The sequence below is a fragment of the Diabrotica undecimpunctata genome, chromosome 7, assembly GCF_040954645.1.
Source record: "Diabrotica undecimpunctata isolate CICGRU chromosome 7, icDiaUnde3, whole genome shotgun sequence".
Classification (NCBI taxonomy): domain Eukaryota; kingdom Metazoa; phylum Arthropoda; class Insecta; order Coleoptera; family Chrysomelidae; genus Diabrotica; species Diabrotica undecimpunctata.
The window spans coordinates 93,110,187-93,130,698 of NC_092809.1; the positions used below are offsets into that span (position 1 = coordinate 93,110,187).

General features: G+C 32.6%; 1 protein-coding gene across 1 annotated transcript; it reads left to right on the top strand.

Annotated features, from left to right (window-relative positions):
• Nucleotides 1-1,020: 1,020 nt before the first annotated feature.
• On the top strand, nucleotides 1,021-20,512 carry LOC140445585 (putative aldehyde dehydrogenase AldA). The gene is made up of 10 exons (XM_072537756.1): nucleotides 1,021-1,372; nucleotides 2,104-2,321; nucleotides 2,516-2,691; nucleotides 4,583-4,739; nucleotides 4,855-5,009; nucleotides 9,884-9,981; nucleotides 11,738-12,172; nucleotides 12,369-12,468; nucleotides 15,480-15,678; nucleotides 19,984-20,512. The coding sequence occupies exons 1-10, from the start codon at nucleotides 1,283-1,285 to the stop codon at nucleotides 20,465-20,467; spliced, it is 2,112 nt and encodes a 703-aa protein (XP_072393857.1). The 5' UTR covers nucleotides 1,021-1,282; the 3' UTR covers nucleotides 20,468-20,512.

The window sequence follows — 20,512 nt, forward strand, 5'->3', positions numbered from 1 at the left end:
ACTACTAAAAGTGGTATAAACAAACCAGACAGCAGTTGATTTGAATAGAAATATTAATTCTTTTTAGTAAATTTCAGCATTATGACTACGTTAAAGTATTTTAAATCAAATCGATATTGTTCTGTTCCTCCCCTATTGCGAAATAGGGAAAGATATGTCCCTATTTCTCTTTCCTAAACTTTTATTTATTTATTAACAGGTATACCATTTACATTGAAACAAAATATATATACAATTTTTCAAAGTAAGCATAACATTGGAAAATAATTAGTAAAGTTTAACAAAAAACTAATAATTAACTTGAATACAAACTACCTAATATCACACAAATAGCAGAAACTGGAAAACTTGAGGAAATCAATAAAAAGAAAATACCGCTATCATTTAGTCAATAACATATTGAGAATACATAATTTATTTTCTTAAATAAGTTAAGGTTGATTTCATGTAATCAAATGAACTAGCTTACAATAAAGTCAATAAATAAATAAAGTTATAAATAAAGTCAAGTTCAAGTTATTTATTTATGTTAATATACAATAAAGTCCTTACATATATGTCAAAAAATAGTATAAAATAAAAATTAACATATAAAAAACATTAGGCATAATTTTATAAAATAATGCATATATTAATAAGACAAACATTACACAGAACATTATACTATGGGTTCCCAGGTATACACAAAATATTTATACAAAAAATATACAAATTCACCAATACACAAGCCAGTTCCAACCATTAAAGTTAAAATTTAAGAATTCATCACTTGAAAACTGCTTCCCCTTCAACCAATGGTCTCTTTGCTTCACCACAATACTCAACGATATCATTAGGCTAATTTCCATTTTTAAATAATAAAAATAACTCGTCTTAAACTAAACTAAACATCCAAAACCATGGACGTATAAACATAGATTTGTTTATACGTCCATGTCCAAAACCAATGGTAAACATTAGACTGTTATGTTTGTTTATACCATTTATATCGGCCATGACACTGCAATCGACCTGCCCTCTACATTCAGTTTCAATCGCGAATAATTAATGCTTCAATCAATTCAATAAATCATTATAAGATCATTTGGGCTTCTTTCCAATTAAATAAATATTTTCCAAAAGATATTGTGCAGGTTAGGTACACTTGTTAGATATCCAAAGTTAAATTTTTGGAAATTTGTATCAAGATGTACAAGAGGTTAAGTATTAATACTTAAGCAAGAAGGTTAAAGATAAAAATTGATAAGGACATAAATGATTTTAATATCATTCTTTCTTAAAAATGGAACCTGCCAAAGTTAAGAACAAGATTGGAGAAATTTTTAATAATATGGCTTATGGACCTAACTTTGAAGATACAAAACTTGCAATTGTGAGTAATAATTCTTGAATTCTATCAAAATACATTTGTATATATACATACTCATCATTTTGATTTTCATGTCATATTCTGACTATTATGGAAGAAAGTGAATATTTGATTATTTTCCTTTGAGTCACTGCTTTTGTTCTATCTATTCTGTGAAACACCTGGAACTTATTAGGAATTATTAACAACTCTTATAAAAATCGGTTTTCATTTAGTTTTATATTTGTTTGTTAACAATGTATGTAAGTCAAAAAAATTCAATGGGATTGAATAAAAATGTAGTGCTAGTAACTAATTATTGCCCAAGAAGTGTATTATAAAAATGTATTCATTTTTTTAAATGAATGAATGAAATGGTCATAATTATGACCTATACTGCCAAATTAAGATGTGATACCAAAAAAACAAGAAAATTAATGGAAACCTGTCAATTCATATTGTCTAGAGATATCACAGGAAAAACATTGCAATACTCAGCATAACATCAAGATCATTGGCAAAAGTGTAATATAAAAAACAGACTTAACACAACATTTATTAGATTAGCTCCATTTACAGTATACAGTGAAAAATTATCTAAATAATGTATTGTGTTAGTTTAGCAAAATATTTTCAGCTTAAAATTTTTGAGTAATTTTTGCATAAACTGCTAATTATTATGCTTCATGTATACAAAGAATATATTAGATCTTGTGTGTTTCTTAGGAATTATATTGTTCTATTGTGTTTTTTAGGAATGGTTAAAGACTAAACAATCTTCCTTTTTCGCATATATAAAAAAACCAACAGAGGAGTTGAATGGGACACCATTACTTTTATTAAGTGCAATTAAACAAGAACATCTGTGTACAATTAATGTGCCAGACATTGACACTGTTAAAACAATTTTGGAACAAGAAGAAAAATCATGGAAAGTGGTAAATCCATTGGAGAAAACAAAAATAATCAACAAGTAAGTTTATTCCTTACTCTTAGCCAAATTTTTAATTAAGTAAATTATCTTTTTATTGATGGTTTAAGTATAATCACATATATTCAAAAACAAAAATCATTCCTACACGAAAAATACTTTATAGAAATTAAAATTGTGTCATTATAGTGTCTGTGAGTAGTGATTTTAACTGTACTAAAAGTGCTTGTTTTTAGAATTGGATTAGAGATTGAAAGAAAGGCGGAACTTTTTGCTCAGTTGGAGATATTAACTAGAGGAATCCTAGCAAAACATACTAAAAGTAAAGCTACAACTCTTTTAGCTCAATACTTTCAATATTATTCAGCATTTGCATTTTGCTCTGATGAAGAATTTAAAGTTAAAGAGTGTGGTAAGTAAATAATCTTTTTTAAAATGAGGATAATATTTACTGAAATACTTATCGATAATCAAAAACAGCTTTTAACTTTAAAGACAATCTGGCTTCCATATGCTCCAGTTTTTTGGAAGCTCTGACAGTATTGAGATCATGGTTCTTTGTAGATGATAATTCTTTTTCTAAATCATGAGGGATTGTTTCAATATCTTCTTTATAGTCTTATGTAGGTGCATATACTTGTAATACATTCACATTTATTGTTGTATATATTTGTAACAGTAGTATCCTGTCTGAGAATATGATGAGCTTTATCTATTTCCTTCCTAACAATTATTGCTACGTTATTTATGTGTTTTGAACTGTCTTCTTCCGAATAGTATACAGTGTGAATATCTATAGTTACTTTACCAGAGTCTAGCTATCTCATTTCATTTATTTCATGGATACTTATATCTAACCACTTCATTCCTTTTATGGTGTTGTGAAGCTTTCCTATTTTCCTCTCTTCAGAAAATATATTCATGCTTCTAGCTAATCAGGCGATTCTTAGTATCTTTATTCTCCATTTAAGGAGCGCTTATCAGCTGTTTCCACGATTTTTTCTTGGGAAAGTTGGATTTAAGTGGTTTCCTGTTGCCATTCGGGGTCTGAAGAAACAAGAGTTAGATAAAATAATGCTGATAGGAAAGATTTAAGATATTTGACTCAAGACAAGTTGGAAAAAAGGAAAATGGGAAGATTCTTATAATCTGCCAGGTGTGTTTCATAAGCCTATGAATATTTATACACTTTGTGTTCCTGTTCATACCCCAGGGTGTTAATTACAGGCTGTATGGCTCGTCCAGCATGCCATAGCATGGAGGATAGGATGTACATTATTTTTACAATGTAGGTATCCCAAAATCAGTTTAATGAGTCACTTGCTGAAACTCTTCCTTAGGATATTACACTCAAGAATGTACAAGATACTAGAAGAACTTAGTGGGTCAACACAATTCGGTTTTAAGGGAGGACTAGGAACAAGAGAGGCAATTTTATGTTTGAACACCTTAATACAAAACTGTTTAGATCAACTAAAAGATGTCTACCTCACCTTCATCGACTATGAGAAGGCATTTGACAATGTTAAACATGATATCATGATGGAACTACTACATAGGGCCAACATGGACCAGAAGGAGATCAGAATTATTCAGAATCTATACTGGAACCAAATGGCAAAGGTGAGGATTGATCAAGACCAATATACGGATGAATTTGAAATCCGGAAAGGTGTCCGCCAAGGCTGCATACTCTCTCCGATGCTTTTTAATTTATATGTTGAAAATATATTTGCGGAAGCATTAGAAGACACGGAATTAGGCATTAAGGTGAACGGCATACCAATTAGCAACCTACGCTATGCGGACGACACAGTGATTATAACTGATAATTTGGAAGATCAGCAGTTATTACTTGATAGGGTGAATAGCATAGGTAAAAAATATGGCCTCAAAATCAACATTTTGAAAACGAAATATATGGTCATTAGCAGAAACCCTCCAGAAAACCTGGTTAAGGAATATTAAAGAATGGACAGGAATACACAATACAGGCGAGCTGTGTCACGCCGCCAAGAACAGAATTCTAGTAATGAGATAGTCGCCTACGCACTTTGGTGTATGGCATGTTAAGAAGAAGAAGGTATCCCAACTCCATGGCCTGATCAACTTTTTTTTAATGGAAAGTAAAACAAAATCATTTCAGAATTGTTCAAGACTTAAATCGATGTTTTTCTATTAATTATTGTTTACTATAAAATGATACTGCCATTGAATTTTTAAATATTGTCATGTCATACACATTTTACATCTCATAGATATGATTGTGTATGTGAGTTTTAATTAAAAACATGTTCTTTTAGGTATTGCAGTTGGAGTCATATCAAATGACAATTATTTACCTCATTTAGGTCTATTCATCGCCCCTGCTTTGGCTGCTGGGCATAATATTGTTTTACAAATTGGATCACAATTAGCACCTGCTGCTTTTTTGCTTCAAGAGATTGCATTATCAGTTGGGTAATGTATTTATATATAATTATAGTAAAATCAGGGTCTGTGGCAATATTCGGATAAAAACTATTCAAGAAATCTGATGTATAGTGTAATTGGTTCTATTTTGTTTTAATTTTAGCCTACCAGAGGGTACCTTGAGAATCATCCCGTCCGACGATGGAGAACTTGTACCATATTTCACTATGGATAGTGTAAAAATTATTTCATTATTTGTGGATTTAAATAATGATAAATATCGCGGATTTCATAATCATAATAAACATCTAATTGTCTGTAAGTACCATATATATAGTTGAGTCCTTGGTTCTTTACCCGTGTATCATTTAAAGCATCCTAAATAAGTAGGAAATTTACTCCACGCAACAGTAAGTGACAGAAAGTAACTAGTGCCCCGATCACGGATTATATTATAAAAGTTGACGTTATCAAATAAATAGAATGTAAAATGTTAGTTTTGCTTTAAAATTTTGGTGCAGAATTACATCTATATTTGAAGTAGCTTAATAAATTATTTTAATATCATTAGTGATTAATAAATAAATAAACAATTTATAAAAAAAATATAATTAAATTTGCAAGAATATTTACAGTGTGTTGATGTAATACTATTTTAATGAAACATTATTTAACTCAAATAATATTGTTGCAAGATTTTGAATGAATGTTTTTCGTTTCTCATATTTCATTTTCACCACCTTCAGAATCTGAACTCTCCAATATATTTTAGCGTTTTTAAATAAAACGAGCGGTTTTAGTTTATATATATATATATATATATATATATATATATATATATATATATATATATATATATATATATATATATATATATATATATATATATATATATATATATATAAGTTTACAGCACGATAATATCTTATCAACTAACTTAGCTAATATCAGCTCTACTTATTATATATACAAGTTATTATGTACTATAATACTCTGGAATAGTCCAACTCTATTTACTTGCATTAGCGCGTCGATCTGCATCTCGATAGATACATCCGGAAGGTTCCCGAACACAGATTATCGTCGTCTCCAGATGCAACTGTTATATGGGCTACGTCGAAATAAGCACGTTCGGTACACTGCCCACTCTTCTCTGTGACGGTCATCGAATCCTTTTTGTAGGTCCAGGATGGCGGAATGTACAGGACTCTCCAGCTCTGCATGAACCCCTCAAGGAGAAATAACAGTCTACTGACTTTGAAGGACTGGATCTCTTCGGGTTAATGCAACACACAGTAATTCGTACGCCGGTTTCTCGGAAGATCACTTCAAACATGCTTTTGATAATCTTCCAATCCAGATTTTCTAGTGCATGGCCCATCTTGGGTAAGGCCAAATTCTTGATGTCATAATTGCACACGATTTTCTTCAAATTAGAGCACGTCATATATCCTCGTAGCTTGCCATGTCTGTATACGACTTCCTGGTCACCATATACAGCAAAGATCGAGGAACATCTTCTAATCTCAGTACTCTTTCAACTTTAGGTTGCTGATTTTTTAACTCGTCCAAACGACCGAACTTCTTATAGAATACGGACAAGATTCCTTTAGTCATCTCAAGATCTTTGGCAACACAGTGGGCTAGAGAGACGTTATGCGGAACACTAAAAAGATCCTGTTGAAATTGTGTTGTCACGCCGAATCTAGTACTCTTTCTCTCTGCGTAATTTTACATAAATTCATTAAAGCTTGGTCGCCGGTCATCTTTGATCTCATGTTGAAGGGTTCGTGCTTCTTCTGTTTCATTTGAGCCAGCATAAGGTGCCAGATGATTTATGTGAACTACTTTTGGTTTACCTTTCGGCAACTTCTTAATTCGGTATATTACGTCATTTATTCTCTTTTTAATTTCATACGGACCTTCCCATTATCTTTGCAGTTTAGGAGACAACCCTCGACAACGTTGTGGATTATAAAGCCAAACAAGATCACCTACTTCATAGCTTTCACTCTTGCATCGAGAATCATATTGATCTTTCATTCTGTCACTGGCTATCTGGATGTGTTGTCGGGCAAGTTCAAGAATGTTGTTCATTCTTAGCTTCAGGCGGTCGACATAATCTTCGCTTGCAACATGTTCTTCGGAAGGTCTGCAGCCAAACTCTAGGTCGCAGGGTAAACGAACTTCACGACCTAACATCAGGCAGGTTGGAGCCTGGCCTGTAGTTTCATTCACGGCCGAGCGGTAGGCCATTAGGAATAAATGAATATGCTGGTCCCAATCTATTTGATGTTCTAATAAAACTTTGGACAGGTATTTATCCATCGTTCGGTTCATCCTCTCGACCATTCCATCTGATTGAGGATGCAGAGGCGTCGTTCTGGTCTTATTTACACCAATCAATTTGCAAACGTTTTGGAAAAGGGTTGACTCGATGTTTCGCCCTTGTCGGAGTGGATCTCCAAGCGAACACCAAATCGGCTAAAGAATTCTTTAACAAGTACTTCTGCAACGGTAGCAGCTTCTTGATTGGGTATCGCATAGGCCTCAGTCCATTTCGTCAAATAATTCATGGCTACCAGGATATATTTATTTCCATTATTCGTCTCTGGAAGTGGACCTGCAATGTCGATTGCTACTCTTTCCATAGGACTACCAACATTGTACTGTTTTGTGGGTGCCCTCTTTTTACCAACTGGACCATTACTGGTTGCACACAGTTCACATTTCCGTCACCATCTTCTTACATCATTTTACAGTTCACCCAATAGAACCGTTGTCGAACCTTTTGCAGAGTCTTCGTAATACCAAAGTGTCCACCTGATGCACCGTCATGCAACTGACGCAATACTTCTGACACTTTACTTTTAGGTACAATCAACTGAAGCTTAGATTCTGTAGGTACCATCATCGTTCTCAAAGGTTCTATACAGAAGATCATCTTTTAGTTCTAGGCAATTCCATTGGCTCCAGTAAGACTTGACTTCTGGACTACATGCAATAATGTCTTGCCAAGAAGGTCTTTCACTTCACTCACGCACCCAATTCAATATTCTTTTTATACATGGATCATCTACTTGGGCTTCTTGTAGCTGTTGTGGCTGCCATTGATCATTACTGACAGTGGTTCGTCTCACGGGGCACAGTCGTTCCTCTAGTTTAAGACAGTGATTACAATTTGCACTGCATGGCCGTCTTGACCGAGCGTCAGCATTTGAATGACTTTTTCCAGTCCAGTGTTCGATCTCTTCTAGCTTTCTGACTGTTGTATTATTTTCTTGCAATTTACGACGAATGTGACCTACGTCATTACCATTCCAACATTCGCTTCTCTTCGGCATTGTGTTACGAACTACTTTCCGTACGATTTCCTCCAGACGTTTATCGTTTTGTTCATCGCTGTCTTCAGAGGTTCGTACTCGATAGCTCCGTGAAACTTGACTAACTGTTCCGTGTTCCAAGGCAATGGCGCGCACTACATCTAAAACTTTCGTTCTTGCTAGTCATAAAGCTTTCTGTATTCAAATTCTGCAAACTCTCACTTGCTCGTTAAATTCTACTTCTTATTTGTACTTTGTAGACTTGTTGCAGATGGGCATCTCCGTAACGTTTTTCTATTCGAGTGAACAAGGTCTGGTAACATTTTTCTTGACCCTTAGGGATCGATCTTAGGATATCTGCAGCATCACCTCGTAAAGCAGATGTCAAGGAAACAGCCTTTTCTTGTTCTGTCGAATGATTGGCTGTCGCAACAGCTTCAAATTGTCTAAGGTATATGGACCAAGAAGACTTTTCATCAAATAGTGGCAATTTGAATCTCATATGATGTGTCGTTTCGTCTCTAGGTGATTCTTCTTTCACTACAGGATCTAAAACTATTGCATTAACTGGTGGTTGCAGTTTTGTATTGGTTATCATGGTCTCTAATTGTTTGATCTTCACTTCTATGTCTGATAAGATACATTTTTCTGTATCTTATCAAGTGTTTTAGAAACTTCTTCTCGAATTTCTCGTCATTTTGTCTAGCTGCTTTTTTATTAATTTGAGCAGTTTCTTCAATAATTTGCGAAACATTTTCAAATTTCCCGTCGAATCTTCTAGAAACATTTTCGAATTTATTATCATTTTTCTAGAAGTTTCTTCGATAATTTGAGAAACATTTTCAAATTTCTCATTCATTTTTGTTAAAACTGTTTCTTTTGCTGATTGAAACTGGAATATCTCTAATATCCATTCTTGTTGAGAACATTCTTCAGTCGTTTTTGGAGGATCTTCTTGGACCCGCTGCAGTCTTCATCGAGTTCTTCTAGTTGCTCACGCAACTGTGTTACTGAAAGTTCTGCAAGTTGCATCTTTGGTACACACCTACGTTTTAAATGTTCTTTTTTACAAAAATCACTACCGAACTACGGGATGTTCCCGACGAACAATACTTTTCAAAAGTCACTGCTAAATTTATTTTTAAATATCACACCGTGAAACTAACTGTAGCGTGTTTAAATAAAACGAGCGGTTCTAATTTATATAAATGTATTTATTTATAAGTGTAAAGCACGATAATATCTTATCAACTAACTTAGCTAATATCAGCGCTACTTTCTGTCTATTTTGGTTTTAACTGCTGTTTATCAAAATTAAAATTGTATTTCTTCAACCAATCTATAACAGGCGGTAGCTGGTTTGTATTTAGTTTCAAGCGTGAAAGACAATGATGCTAGATAAAAAGTATGTGGTTTATCTCGCCAGGTATTATTGACGCACGGGTAAAGAACCATGGACTCAATTGTAGTTAGGTTAACTGAATATTTAATGCCACAGAACACAAGCATTGACACAATATTCAGATGCTTAACAGATAATAACTGGCAACAACGCAATGGTAAATAAGGATAGAATCATTGAGAAATGTAAAGAATAGTAAAAGAGGCATATAGTCCATAAGGACTATACTTGCATAAACTGTCACATAACCTAACTTATTGTTTACAATTTTTTGAGTAAAAAATTTGAATACAATTTATTTATAAACAACGTTTATATTAATAACGAAACTATCATAAATTTGATGCAGAAATTCAACCATCGTCATTTAAATGTAAAATACATAACCTACTTACGATTTTTTTCGACGGCTCGGTATTATTAGCTCATGACCATTTATCTTATTATTGAAATTAATTATATTTCAGTATCAACATATAAGACACCTGCTTTAATTTTTGATAGTGCCGATTTAGATGCAGCATCAGAGGGCGTAATAGATTCTTCGTGGAGCTATCAGAGTATGGTAATATATATTTTTTTATTTTTAGTTACTTTTTGTATTATATATCATGTTGTAGCCATTACTTAAGGGTACTTGTTTATAAGCTTACAGTTTATTATATTAATTTTTTACGACGAGTATACTCTACATCTGGCAAAATTGCTGGCAGACACTTAGAAATATAATGAGGAGCACATACAGGGTGGTGAATCGTCAAACGGGCCATAGGAAACTCAATGGGAAATTCTAAATTTTTGAATTCCTGCTTCCCTAATTTTTGAATTCCTGCTTCCCTAATTATTTTACACCAAAAGTCATGAAAAACTATTTGTAGACAAATATTGTAAACAATATTTATAGGACACTAGACTATGGTTAGGACACAATATTATTGGATCATTTTTCTATGAGGAAAATTTAAATTCAAAAAAGTTTTTAGACTTGCCACAAGAAGAGATTTTACCCAGACTAGCAGAAATAGCTCCAGATGAAGAAGAAATTTGGTTTCAAATGGATGGATGCCCTGTGCACAACATCTGGGAGGTTAAGGAATTCCTTAAAAACAACTTTAATAATTGTTTGATTGGACCTGACTGTAATATTAAGTGGCTCCCGAGATCGGCAGATCTAGCTCCAAACGATTATTTTATCTGGGGGCATCTAAAATCAAACATCTATTCTGACCAAAAATTTACAGATATTGAAGAATTAAAAATGCGAATTATTGAAGAATGTGCAAAAATAACGCCACGCGTTCTGGCTAATGTTAGACGAGAATTTTACAATCGAGTGGGATACTGCTTAGTACAAAATGGGTTATTGTTTGAACATTTGTTATAGTTGTTATATGTTTAGAAATTATCATAAATTATTTTTAGGAAGGATCACAGTAAAACTATATTGAAATTCTTTGAATTGTTGTATAACCTGGAATTGAATTGGAGTGTATTATAATAGCTTACGTTAAATAAAGATCTGACAGTACTCGCACTATTGCCTGAATACAACATTATTGCGATTTTTCTTGAATTGAGTACATTTCATTAATTTTATTGCTTTGTAAACAATATAATTTATTATTTACAAAGTACTATTTATTGTTCAATAGTAGTAGAAGTATTTGTGAAAATTTGCTGTTTATAATTTAATCATAAAATAAAAATATTAACACTTCAAATATTGTCAAACATCTTACATCAATATGATCAAACGAAACACGTCATACACATTCTTGCACTACGTGTGGCCTGACCTTTAGGGGTAGCCTGAAAAATGTATTATATTTTGGCAAAATTTTGGAGTATGCTAGAACAATTTTAATATTTGTTTTTAATACAGATTTCAGTCCTCTACAAATAGTTTCTTATGACTTTTAATGTAAAATAATTAGGGAAGCAGGAATTTAACCACTTAGAATTTCCCATTGAGTTTCCTACGGCCTGTTTGGCGATTGACCACCCGGTATATCAGGACTCTGTTTAACATTAAAGACATTGTAAAATGGTCTAGAGTCAGAAAAGGAGCATGGGAAAACCACATTGATAGAATGGTTGATAATCGATTTGCAAAGATTGCAAATGAAGAAAGACCAAACACGAGTAGACCACCAGAATCGGTTTTACATCGGAATCCTAACTTAGGCTACAACTTGAAAAAAAACTTTGTCTTAAAATAAAAAGAAGCAAAACTAACATTCATACTACTAATCCTTGTTAACTCAAATCAATTTTGTTAATTTTTTGAAATTTGGTTAATATTTGTGATTTAATGTTTTTAGTTGCCATGGTCAACAGATACTATCTTAGTACAAGAAAATATTTTTCCAATGTTTCTAACCAAACTTAAATCAAAACTTACAACATTAGAAGTATCTACTGCAGATAACAAGTCGGCACGTATATCTATCAATTTAAATAATACTTCTCAGTTGAATGACTTGAATAATATTATGAAACAAGCCAAACTTCAAGGAATTGAAGTTTTTCGAGCCACAGATAAGTCTGACGTCTGGAATCCTTCTGTCTTGGTAGGAGGCCAAATTAACCATAACGCTCTAGGTTCTAAAGATGGCCAATCCAATGTTATCACTGTCGTAGCATTTAGGTCTATCGATGAGGCGGTAGGTTTAGCAAATAATTCCAAACAAGGAGTATGGGCGTCAGTTTGGTCTGATAATGCGAACCTCATTAATGAACTAACAAGAAAACTAAAGGTAACTATATTTAAATCTATGTTTTTGTAACGATGTTTTAACCCTTAACAGCGTGAGTGTAGTGTAATGTAGTGTCTTGGTGTGTGTGAACTATTTCTACGTTTTTTGTCTGTTTCTTTTTATCTAAAATTTTTACATTTTGCATATGCTTTTATATAAAACGTCAAGTAAACCCAATATTTCATTATTTTTATAGATTAGCAATATATCAGTAAATGGTAGCTATGAACTTTCACCAGAAGTTGTTATATCTCCTACTAAGGACAGCGGAATGGGATACTTCGGAGGAAAAGAAGGTAAATATTTTTATAAGATTAAATATTTTTGACTATAATTAACATTGTAAACTAAGTCGAGCTTCCGACTCGGTTTTTGAAGTCTTCATCAGAATTTCAGGGGCATCAGTCTCGCGAATCCCCAGATCGGTTTACTAGTATACACTTCACTATACTTTTTACACTATTATAATGAAGTGTATAACAGTGAATCTTTTTAGAGACAGGGTCGGCAAGGTATTTTTGTCTCCTCAGATAGGTATATCGTCTAATAAAAGGACTTTAATCATCGTAGGGTTTTTTTTGTTTTGTTTTTGTTTTTTTCCTATAAATTTAAAACTTAAACATGGTGTTTCATGGTGTTTCGACAATACCTTTTGATTGCTTTGAGACAAGAGAAACCCCGTTCATTTGAGGCAGAAGTTGGTGGTAATGAGGAAATTAATGAGAATAATTTTTTAATTTCGGTAACAGTTTGTTGTAATGAACTTCAGTATATAAAATTATACATATCTTATAACTTACCCCACCTTTCTAAAATATTTGGATCAGTATATAAAACTTTTAATTCACTTTCTAATTGTATTTTGTTAAAGAATTATGGATACTTTTTAATTAACTTGTCTAATAGATATTTTGGAATTTTTTTAGGGTGACTTCTAAATTTTGGAAATCTTAAAAATTCGAAAAACGAGTATCTATTTGCATAATAGTAGTATCCAAAATTTCAGTATATAGTCGTTTTTCGAGATCTGTGTCTGTGTCATGTCTGTATCTTTTTTTGGAAGGTTCGGAAATATCAAGCGAATCGAAAACGTCACTGCGTATATATTGGAAATCACTATCATTACGAAAATCTCTAAAAATTTGCACCAGCTTTTTTATTTTATTAAATATTTATTGATAGCGAAAAGCAAATGGTTTCCTGAATCTCAGACTCAATAACGTTATTCAAAATATATTCGAAAATCAAAAAGTAAATTAGAAAATTTCAAATCGTATTTCTTAAACATTTTTATTAGTTCTCTATAATTACCTTGATTTAACGAATGCTCCGATTTATCGTCTTCCCTAAATGATAATTCGTGACAACTTAAAAAAATTACAATAATAATTACACGACGTAAAACTGCGTGATTATTTTTTACAATTTCGTTGTTTAATAGCATTTTTACATTGGGCATTATCTAATGAAACATAGATATTTTGTTTTCCAAATAAATCTTATTTAATCTGGCTGTATGGATGATCTTTCGAAATATCATGTTTCTTCTAAGCCCTAAATAATTCCTTTAAATTTTCGTAATCAGATTCACACCACAGATTTTGATATTTGCCCCTATTTGTCGAAAATAAGATGCAAGGTCAACAGAAAAGTTTGTTTTTTATACTACTCCCGGTAACCCATGAGTACTTGCTTTACTTATTATTCGAAAATAATCTATTATTTTCCTTACCCCCCGCACTAATAATAAGCCGGGACATTTTAGACAAGATACGTCCCTTATTTTTAATATCAATTTGTTCTTCGTATGAAATAGAATATATAAAAACCCATTTTGCAAAATATAATTTACAATATCAGATTTATCAGTACTTAAAGTTGATCCCATAACTTGCATTTTTTAGGTTGATTTACTTGCATTTATTGACACTTTAATGTTATAAAAGAAAAAACTCCCAATTATATCAAAAGACCCTTTAACTATTTACGGCAGCGATAACTTACCACAGTATTACTTTAAAACATATTTTTTAAATAACAAACATATAAAATCAGAATTTGGTGTTTATTGAAGGTAAACTAAATGCCCGACCAAATACTTACCATGTCGGGATAGTATTATAAGGTTTTTTTCCTGGTTTTTCCCTCATAATTTACTATGAAATCACTTACAGGAGAATTTTACTGTCATCATGGCATGTATTTGTCTTTTTAAAGACGAATTACATGCTATGATCTTTTCTGATGGATATTCTCAAGTTAAAGTTGATTTCATGTAATCGAATGAACTATCTTATAAGTAAAGTCGTCCCAGGAGCGCAACTCAACAATATTGACAATATCATTTTAAAGTCGTCTACTTTAAAATGTATAATGTATGTCTGAATTGTCAATATAAATGAGTCAGATAAAATTAAATTATTAGAAGAATTTTTCACTAAGTAACAAAAAAACAAAATTTACTAATGTTTGTATTTTGAGAACGATTTCCGAAGTGGAAATTGAAACGTCAATAAACGTACTTTAACCTAAAAAGAAGAAAAAACTTAAGTATTTATCCGGAAATAATATTTCATCCCGCGCTCGCACGGCACTTGAAAAACGTACTTTCATCATCATTATCATCATCGTACTACATCGTACATAAAAACGTACTTTATCCTTAAAAAAAAAATGCCAATCCAAATGAAGCATCGGCAGTTTCAGATTTGCCGTACCTACCACTTAAATGTGTACGGAGAGAAATGTATGTTTTGTTGCTTATCGACTAATATTCCGTTGATTTTTACATGTATAACGCCAAGCTTGGGATCGGCTTGCCGAAACGAGTCTATAAGAATTCGTACACTTGGATGGATGACTCGGATCTCGGATCATTAATTTGAAAAGTTGATGCGCAGGGATCACTTAATGCTCGGATTGGTAGAATACTTTTAAAACCCACTAATAAAATTTAGTCTGTATAATCTCACAGATATATATTTTTTTTTATTTCGCAGAACCAAATGATATCAACTTATTATCAAATTATTGAAATACTGATTAAATTAACTATTAAAAAATCTACATCTATAAATGTGTAGGTTGGCCATGCTGACCCTGACCGACCACCACTGGGATCGATATGGGAGTTAAGAGATTGATGCGCCGAAATTCCTGATAAAAACTTCAAAATAGAGTCTAAAGCTCGCCGCGCTCCAACCAGGAAATTGAACAATTTTATATTAATTTTTCTAGTATTAAATATAATTATAATTTCCCAATATAAATCCCGTAACACACCAATTAATACAATTTTTACTTGCAGGTTTCATGGAGTATTCATCAGGACCAATTGTGTCAAAATGTACTAAATTAGGACGTAGCGACTCAGTTGCTAATGTTGATTCAATTGTTAACACTGCTAAAAAAGCACAAGAAAGTTGGCAAAAGATACCTAGTATTCAAAAACAAAAAATACTACAAGATTTCGCTGAAAACTTATCTCCGCTAAAAAGTAGCGAATGGTAAGAGAACTTGTTTACCATTTATTTGGTGGTAAAATGGACAATATATTTTAATAATAATTGAAATATTGTATCTCTACAGTGACATAATCATTAAAATGAGCGGACGGGCGCCACTTTGTATAATTATTTGAAATTGAATCATATAGCGAATAATACATTATTTAAAAACTCTGGTGTCAATCCTAGATTTTGTGTGATGTTGTTAAATCGCTACAAAATGACGAACATTCCATATTAAATGGCTATTTGCATATTGCTATTATTTTGTTGTGTTACTTGGAAATATAAAAAAAAATCTGATAGTTTAATTTTATCTGCCTCATTCATGACAATTCAGACATATATTATACATTTTAAAGTACAGAATATAAGTATTTTTGAGGTCGTTTTTTGGGACTTTATTTGAGGGTAGTTGATTTGATTGTATGAATTCAACTTTCAGTTACGAAGAGCTATCAGACAAAATACTTAAGGCATATGATTGGTCTATAAAATGACAACTATATCCAATCATAAGTGAAACAACAGAAAATTATCCCATTATCCCACTTTGCTAAGCAGTTTGATTCTTTTATTAAAAAAAGATGGCTTCTTTGATTTTTCTCTTATTATGTTTTCTTCAGAACTATAAATGAGTAGTTCCATTGATTGTGATTCCATATTGTTTTTCTTACGCGTGTTAACATATCCGTGACCTGTAAAATTCTCTATTGGCGATAAAGATTGATGTTCACTTATTCTAATATTTAATGGTCTTGATATTTGATATTTTGTATTCACAAAGTATTTTATACATACCACCCTTTATTCTTTCATGTTCGTTGTTGTGGTTTTAAATAAAATAAATCTCAATGTACCGAATAGTAGTTTAAGATAATTGTATCAATTCGATGTTTGCCATTTTGAAACAGCTCTACAGAATAGCACAAAAATGTAGGAACTTACTGAGTGACCTTTCAAATAACGTATTATATGCCGTATAGTGTTTTCTAAGAAAAATGTCGACGACGTAATTTTTTTGACAGATAAGGAGGCTTTTACTTTCTAAATTGGAAATAAAAGACGATTTTTAAATATTTAAAAACAACCATTGTATTTATTATAATTTTTTGAAGAAATTGTTAAGAAGGTTCTGAGCTATAAATTTTTTTTTGCACTTTTAGTTGTTTTTTACCACTGCAGAGGGCATCTTCCAAAAAGTGCATTTTAATTTGGAAGACACTTTTCTGCCTTCCTGTAGTATCTTTTATAATTCCAACTAGAGTCAATTTGAGAGACTTAAAAATAATAAATAAACTATCACCAAGAGGAAAGGAAGGGCCTGGAATACTACGGCCACTTATGCATTCCCACGGTGCCTTACAGAGGGATTTCGACGAACCAATTCGAAGTGCCCTCTGCATATATTCCATCTTTGGTGGATTATCGTTAAATTTTTACATCCCTAATGAAATAAAAATTTTAAAGGTAAAAAGATTCCAGCCGTGAGTCTAGGTTCGTAGAACGGGAGCAGAGCCTTGGCAAAGGGCTCCCAGAGTATAGGAGACCCTGTGTATGGGAGCCCGAACAAGACTAGCCTGTGATTAGAAAATGTCCCATATTTATGCATTTCCTTTTGTCTTGATATGGACATTTTCAGGCCAGTTGGCCAATAGGGAAAATTGTAGAGGTTTTGAGGGGGGCGATGCGCATTGGAATGCGTATTAGTCCACGACTAAGGCACGCGATGACAAAACCTTTAAAAAGTTATTTCTTTTTATTTTTATGGCCTTTATTCGCCATTTTATAAAAAGTTCGAAATAATGCTTTAGTTGATTCAAACCGTTATCTTGATTGAAAAGAATACAATGACAAACAATCGAAACCTTACGTAAGTCAAGACTGGACTTGACTAAGGATATACGATTAACAGGTTGACTGCCAGCCTCTTTTTCCTTGTATTGCCAAAGATTCATTTGAGTACCACATATGGTACTCAGTCCAGCGCCATATATGGTACTCGGTATAACTTACAAAACTGCATGCCGTGTACCTAAGCAGTCACTCGGTTTGTACATTTTATATGATGAAATTAAAGTTTTGGCCTCAGCAAACCGTTCCATGATTTTAGTCTGTAGCTAGATGGTATTATACTTTTTTTATAAAGGTCGTTTATCAAAGTGTAATAAAAACGCTTTTTTAGCTTAAAATATTTATTTAACAATTAGCGTAACTCTAAAAAATGGGACAAAAAAGCATGCACCTTAAAAAAGCAGTCATAACACAAATATTTCGCGCAAGCAAAACACTTTGTCCACACACGTGGAGTCTCCTTTTGTGCTGTTTGTCTTCCATGCTTGGTCACAATGTCCCTATAGCGTTTTCTGCAGCGGTTTCTTTTTAGACATTTTACTAAATTGTGTAAATTATTAGCAGGCATTACACAATCGCGTTTAATAAGCATATCTTTGATAATTTCCTCTCTAAATTGTGTTATTTTTACGAATTCATTTGATCCTATGCATCTATGAAGGATTTTCCTACATTATATTCTACTACAACCTGCGGTTTAAGTTTGTCGTCTCTTCTTGTATCACATTTACCATAGAAGGCATATGCTTCGAACTTATAGCAAGCTTTTGCCTTGCAACAGTATCACCTTTTTTAGTTTTATTTTAGTAACATCAATTGGATTACCTTTCTTATTGGCTCGAAGTGTCCCTACTAAAGAGGTTTGCCTATCCAGTGATTTTTCCAAAGTGATACCATTATACCAGTTATCCGCATATAGTGTTCTACCAAAATCTAAATATGGCTCTATTAATTCCATAACCACTTTCGAGGATACAGATATACCAGGCTGAGCTTCCTTTCCAGCATAAAGTTTTTATTGCAAAGTGTAAAAAGGGTCAGTGCACAACTTAAAAATCCCCATACCGATGCCTTTTGTTTTGCAGGTACTGTCTGAAACTTAGCCTACCTTGAAATGGTACCATCTACTCATCTATACAGTGACATTTCGGGAATTACACGGTGATTAAACTTATCCACTAGTAAGTCAATAAGGGGCTGAACCTTGTGAAGCCGAACTCCGGGAACCTGTGTTGAGTTATCCGAAATATGCAACATGCTGAAAATATATATTTTAGTAATTAAAACCTAATATAAAATGAAATAGTACCTCAAAATCAACTCAAATCGGTTTCTGGCCATGTAGTCGTCAGTTTGCTATTATATAAGGGCGTGTTTTTCGAATAATGAGTCAGAGAGGGCATATCTACTAAACCCATCCACAAAAGTATGCATTTCTTGTCGATTTGTCAGTACCCAGCTTTTAATTCTTGCACTTCTCTTTATATTGGGTCATTCAAGACATTGTTGAGCATAATTGTTTGTTGGATTTACTAACAGGGATACCACTTCTTCATCAAAAAACAAACAAAAGAAATCTTTAGGGCTGACATCTTGCATTGTATCTATTAGATCGGGGTTTCATTCTATTAGATTTTACTTCTTCGGAATTTGTATTATAATTTATATTTTTAATCCTTTGCTAATCAGGTATTTGTCAATCTTCAGATATGGGAACATTCTCAGGTGTTGGTTCTTGCTCATTATTTAACTCTTTATTTTCACAAATTTCATCACTGTCCGAAACTTCACTGTCTAGTTCATACGCTGTGTCCGCTGGGTCACTGTCATGAAACTCCGAAATAGACGATGATCCGCTTCGTATTTCTACAGTCTCAAACAAATGCAGTAATCTCTTCTTTTCTTTGGAATCCATTATTACAATTTACAATCGCGACTGTATCGGAAAGCAACAACTGACAACTAAAGTACCTGTTAGAGTTTGTAAAAAGCTTTTTCTATATTTGCCACTACTAATAGGATAGACTTCTATCGTTAACAACAACTAATATTTTCAATTTTAGTTTACATAAATCTGCAAGTCGATAAATATTAGAATATAGTATTTTATTGTGAGTGCCAGAGGTGGCGCTCATGGCCCCGTGATTAAAACATTACTCGTGGGGCCATGAGCACCAACATAGGTACTCAGGTTCAAAATAATGTGGAATACTTAAAAAGATATTAATTAACCCCCAAAAGATTCTTACAAAAGCCTAAAGTAAAATAATAAATAAAAATCGTCGTGGCCTCATAGTCTAGAAGAGCTGTAGCATAAATGGTAATTTAACTGAGCACCACATGTGGTACTCATAGCAGTCAATCTGTTAATAAAACTTTTATGGGTAACTACTCCAACCTCTGTTCTTTATTTTGGAAACATACCATATACTCTTTTTTTTTTATTTTTAGGGTAAATGATTTACTGAAATCCGTTTATAAAACAATCCATAATCCATCCAGCAGTAATCCCACATCTATTCTTTGTGGATATAACTTAGCTTCAATTAGAGAACCACGAGGACTTATTGTTATCGACGTTTGTCAATGTAAGAATGCCGAACTAATTATTACTTCCATATATGAAGGAAATTCATTAATCGTTTTATCTGATGATAGCAGTAATTCAGAATTAAAACTACTTAGCAGTAAAATGCCAAATGGAGTATTGAGCGTAGTACCACACGGTACAAATATTTTGGAGAAATTGTCAAAAAATGAAAAAATAAGTTGTTATTTTGGAGATGATTGCCAGAAAATATTTGCTTCCTTGCCACTGAGGGATTCAAAAAAGTATATAAACACTCCAATACAGATGAAAGACTTTTATAGCAAAACAGGGATTATAAAGAATATTTTGAGTAATATTGGAAAGTCGAGTACTTGTAATTTTTAATATATTTTAATTTGTAAAAAGGAAATATATACTTTTATAATCTTA

Bases quoted from the DNA above. Each gene is read 5' to 3' on its own strand.
- LOC140445585 (XM_072537756.1), top strand. From the start codon at position 1,283: ATGGAACCTGCCAAAGTTAAGAACAAGATTGGAGAAATTTTTAATAAT. The intron at 4,740-4,854 runs GTAATGTATTTA...TTTTAATTTTAG, and splicing joins GAGATTGCATTATCAGTTGG to CCTACCAGAGGGTACCTTGA. The intron at 15,679-19,983 runs GTAAGAGAACTT...TTTTATTTTTAG, and splicing joins CCGCTAAAAAGTAGCGAATG to GGTAAATGATTTACTGAAAT.